This window comes from Rattus norvegicus, chromosome 1 (assembly GCF_036323735.1).
Source record: "Rattus norvegicus strain BN/NHsdMcwi chromosome 1, GRCr8, whole genome shotgun sequence".
Lineage (NCBI taxonomy): Eukaryota > Metazoa > Chordata > Mammalia > Rodentia > Muridae > Rattus > Rattus norvegicus.
In genome coordinates, this window is record NC_086019.1 from 218,437,206 (window position 1) to 218,442,565 (window position 5,360).

The following is a 5,360-nucleotide window of genomic DNA, read 5'->3' on the forward strand; positions in this document are numbered from 1 at the left end:
AAAAAATTTATACATTTTTTATTATTTGACTGTGGTATTCAATCTTTCTTCTTTGTTTCTTTTTTTTCTCTCTTTCCTTGTATGTTTTTTCAAAACAGGTCTTTCCATGTAGCTCTGGTTGTCCTTGAACTCAGAATGTGTAAAGGCAGTCATCTTTGAACTCCCAGAGATCTACTTGTCTCTACCTCACAAATTTTCAGATTAAAGGCATATGGCATTTGCCAAGACCCACTTGGTGATGTGTAAGAAATGGCACGATATAGTTCTTGTCCCTGGAACAGAACCAGCAGGGTGTGAGAATTCACGAATGTCAATTGTTGCTGTATGTGAAAAGTTTAGTTGTATAATAGTGTATATATATATATATATATAGTGTATATATTTCATGTTCCTCCTTCGAGGAATGTCCTTTCCTTTATAATGGAGTTAATAACTCCATAATAAGCATGAGTCTGGGAGATGAGGGTGTGACTATGTCTCAGCAAACACTGTGACTCTCAGGGCAGCCCTTAAGGCTGTTGGAGAGGACACTGAAAACATGGGTTCAAAAATATACAACTTCTCAACTATGCAAAATATAAGGATGCAATATACATTGTATAAGGAATAGAGGTAGCTACACTATGAGTCAGTTTTTCAGAAAGGTACTATGAAAAGATATAAAGAGATTTAGGGAGTGGCGATTGTGAAGCAAGATCCCATTCAGCTAGGGTTATTATTATTATTATTATTATTATTATTATTATTATTATTTATACTTAGACAGGATGGTGGATTTCTTAGTTCAAAGTCAGCTTAATTTAGGTCCAGGGGTTGTCAGAATGGTAATTTCAGGGCCTAAGAATCAAGGGGCTGGGGTCATGGGATGATGATTCATGGGATAATCAAAAGGGAACCTGGGGTAACAATTAAATTAATATGTGGAATAGAAGACTGGGCTTTTTGGTCTGCAAGAGTGAGTTAGACAGACAGAGAGAGAGAGAGAGAGAGAGAGAGAGAGAGAGAGAGAGAGAGAGAGAGAGAGAGAGAGGTCTGGAGTTCTCCAGTGTAAGTAAAAGACAGAGAGGACCCTCTGGAAAGCTGACGTGAGCATAGGCTTCCAGCTTGAAGCCATGATTTGATTTTGAATCTTTTGTTTTGCTGCTATCAAACAGCCCTTGTCTCAGAACCTCTCTCCAAGCTGAGGCTAGTCCTTGGTAGACATCATCATACCTGGCCCACATGTTTTCTTCATTTTCCAATTTTCTATTTCTCTGTGCATTTTTGACATATTAATGGTTGATATATGTATAGCAAAGCTTCTTTCCCATTGTGTAGGCTGCCTTTTGACTCAGTTGACCATTTCTGTTGCTTTACAAAAGCCTTTTAATTTGATAAGTTTTAATGTGTTAAATCTTTTCCTTACATACTAAGCAACTGGAGTTTTATTAGAAAGTCTTTACTTATGTCTGTATCTTTTGCTGAAAGCCCTGCATTTTTATCTAGAAGTTTCATTAATTTTTTAATAGGGAAAGATGTTATATATAATCTACTTTTATTTATCTGATAATGCTTAATTCTTTCCTACATTTTCATTGCAAATATAATTCTTTGTTGACTGGCATTTTCTGTTAGCAGTTTGAATTTATTTCCATGTTGTCTTTGAATTAGTTTCTGACAAGAATTCAGCTCTAAAGTGATTGAATATTCCTTGTATATGATAAGTCATTTTTTCCTGATTATTTTCACCATTGTCTTTTGAAAAGTTTTATTATGGTATTTTAAGTGTAGTTTTTTTGGAATAACTTCTTAGATAGGTGTATATATGTTTTATACACACACACACACACGTGCGCTCGCGCGCGCGCGCCCACACACACACACACACACACACACACACACACACACACACACAAAATTTGTGAGTTTTAGTCCATTACTTATCCTCGGACTCTTGTCATGCATAGGTTATTTTGCCTTACGGTATCTCGTAAGTGTCTATGACTCTCTTCATTTCTCTTTACTTGTTTATCATTATGTTTCTCAGATTGTGCCACGTAGGTTTTCTCTTAAAGTATTGATTGCTTTATTATCTTGAGACACAGCAAGTACGAAAGAACTGTTGACCAAGCAATGCTTGGAAAACCCAATCACCAGCTACGTCTCTAGGATGATTTTACAGCCTCTAGTTTAGGAAATTGACTTATTGAAATTTCAAATTTTTTATGTATCTAATTCTTTATAGTGTTAACATTGTTTCCACTTTGTAGTCATGCCCATTTCCTCAATGAGCTTCCGTCACTTTCTCAAGTTTGTATAGTAGAGAAGAGGAGAAACTGCATTCGAGTCTGAGTAGTCCTGTGGCATTCTTTATGACCAGCTCTGGGCCATTCAAAAGCTGCCTGCACCTCTTTTATCCAATGCACTATGGTCATAAAAGAAGATCACAATGGTACCTGCATGGTTGTGCTTTTCAGAGATGAGGGTGTGCTTGTCATATTCAGACTATACAATTTCAATAGACCCATCTCCAAGTTGGTTGATTTCTCTCCTGCCTGTTTAACCAGGCCATCGAACCCTCATATGTACCATCTTATTTCAGCCTTCAGATCCTGAGTTAATAGGTTTCACCTTTGCATAATTCATCAGCTACTCTCTCTTAAAACAGTGTTTCTTCATTCTTATTATTTTCTCCAGAAACTCCTCTTATACTCAGCATTTATTACATTCATTCCCTCTCTTCTCCACATTTATCAATTACCATTTTGTATATCCTATCCCCATTGTGCAATTCTTTCCCAGTCTTTCCTGGCTTGTTTTTTCATGGTTTGCTTAGTTTGTCTTAAAAACAAAACAAAACACAGTGACTCTGTACCCCCTGATCAGGGGTAGCAAGGCCACAGTGGGCCGCCCCCTCACATTAGTCACCGATTAAGAATGTGCTCCACAGACTTGTCTATAGGCCAGCCTTACAGAAGCATTTCCTCAGTTGAGGCTCCCTCTTTCCAGATGATCAGAGCTTGTGTCAAGCTAATAAAAAGTAATCAGAACAGCAATTTACAAAAATATCTTTTACTTTTTTTCTCCAAACATACATGTTATTTATTTCATTACTCAAGTACTTAATGTCTTTGGTTGTAACATTTGCTCTGACCTGATCTGGTGAACAGTATTTGATCTTAGTGTAAATCTATGCATAGTTTTCATATACACTGGTTTATCTGATGGGAACATTCCAGCATCTTCCTGTAATAATAATGAAGTATTTGCTTTTCAGCTACTCCCCATGGGGAGACAACACAATGTCAATATATGCATGGTATTATTTTTCTAATATAAGAAATGTCAATTTCTAAACCCTGCTTCCCATAAGTTAAATATGGGAATGTGATTCTGCATTATTATGAGTTATGATAATCGCTATTATTAACTTTTAGATACATTTCACTGAATCCTTTATCTCAGTCTTCCCAGATACAATGATACAAAAAGGAGGAACTGCATTTTGTTCTTCTGAATGTGATTACACAGAGTTCAGACTTTCAGGGCTTTCTGTATGTACTCACAACATAGATTGATTGGGCTTAGACTATTTCTAAGCACTACTTGATTGCACTGTGGTCACACTATTGTGTGCATGGCTTCTAGCAATGCTTTTTAGTCTTTATTTAGACACATGAGACCCAGTTCACAGCACTGCTAAGTCATTTCTATGTTTTCTATGAAGGCTCCCATGAAGATATGTCTGTTCAAGAAATCAAATCAATTTTAAACATGAAAATCTAGCTGGGTATAGTGGCTCACAACTCTAATCCCAGCACTTAGGAGGTTGAAACAGGAAGATTTATGTGAATTTGAGGCTAGCCTGGGCTATTTAGTGAGTTCCAGAGGTGAGTTCCAAGACTGTAAAATGAAACTTGTGTGAGAAAACAAAACACAAAAGCAAAGCAAAACTAAAGTATGATTAAAATATGCAACGATCTCATTCGCATATCTATTTCTTCATATTTCAGATTCCATTGAGATTTATTTTGTGATTTTGTGAGACAATAATTCACATACTGAAAATATATGGGAGAATTAAAACTATTAATTTGAGATCTTTTGGACAGTTTCAGGCCACAGCGTGAGGAAAAATGACAAACAAGAATAGAGAACAAAGCTTATTTTACATACAAATGTTTGAAAATGTTGTGATGGGGAAGAGCTATTGATCTTCTCTATCAGAAGGTTCAAGTCTTTTCCTGAGTCTCCTCATGGCTGACTTCATCTCCTGGTTCCTTAGAGTGTAGATCAAGGGATTGAGCAGAGGGGAAATAACTGTGAAGGTGACAGAGATGGCTTTATCTGTGGGGAGAGCAGTGAATGGTCTGGCATAGACATAGATGCAGGGCACAAAATGCAGGGTGACCACAGTGATGTGGGAGGTGCAGGTGGAGATGGCTTTTTTCCTGCCCTCTCCTGAATGAGACCTAAGCATCATCAAAATGACTGTGTACGATACTACCAACAACACAAACCACAGAGTAGCAACCAGACCATTATTGGAAATCATCAGCAGCTCGAGCACAAAGATGTCTGTGCAGGCAAGTTTGATGACCTGGGGGACATCACAGTAGAAAGTGTCAAGAACATTGGGTCCACAGAACGGAAGTGTCAGCAAGAGAGAAATCTGCACTATGGAGTGGGCAAAGCCCCCCACCCAGGAGGCCGCTATTAACCCAATGCAGCGGCCTCTGCTCATGATGGTCACATAGTGCAGGGGCTTGGAGATGGCCACGTACCGATCTAGAGCCATCACAGAGAGAGAAAACACATCCACCCCCCCAATAAGGTGGAAGAAGAACATCTGAGTGAGGCAGCCGTTGAAAGAGATGGTCTTTCTGTCTGAGAGAAGGTCCACCAGAACCTTGGGGGCAGTGATGGAGGAAAAGCAGATGTCAGCAATAGACAAATTCCTGAGCAGGAAATACATGGGGGTGTGAAGGCGAGACTCGTAGGTCACTGTGACCATGATGAGCAGGTTTCCCAGCAGAGTTGTCACGTACACCAGGAGAAGGAAGAGAAACAGCACCATGCTCACTTCGTGACTTTGGGTCAGGCCAAGGAAAATAAGTTCTTTGACCCTGGTGTAGTTTTCCATCTCATTTAATCTTCCTCTTTCTTTGCTTTTTTTTGTCTTCCCAAACTTCTTAAATGAAATTGTGTTCTTCTACTTTGCCAAAGTGCTTAAACGTAGCAGGGTTGTCCACCTTTTAAATATTGTAATTTAGCTGGTGATCAAATCTGGTTACCAATTGCAAAGCAAGGCATTATTTCTTTCTCTATGGAGCAATGTTAAGAGAAAGTATAACAGGTAGTGACACTTAAGCATCATATTT

The 5,360-nt window shown here is 38.4% G+C and overlaps 1 protein-coding gene across 1 annotated transcript; it reads right to left on the reverse strand.

The window, feature by feature from the left end:
• Positions 1-4,186: 4,186 nt before the first annotated feature.
• Positions 4,187-5,122, reverse strand: Or4d10c (olfactory receptor family 4 subfamily D member 10C). The gene has a single exon (NM_001000245.1). It carries the CDS (start codon positions 5,120-5,122, stop codon positions 4,187-4,189), a length of 936 nt encoding a protein of 311 aa, NP_001000245.1.
• Positions 5,123-5,360: the final 238 nt, after the last annotated feature.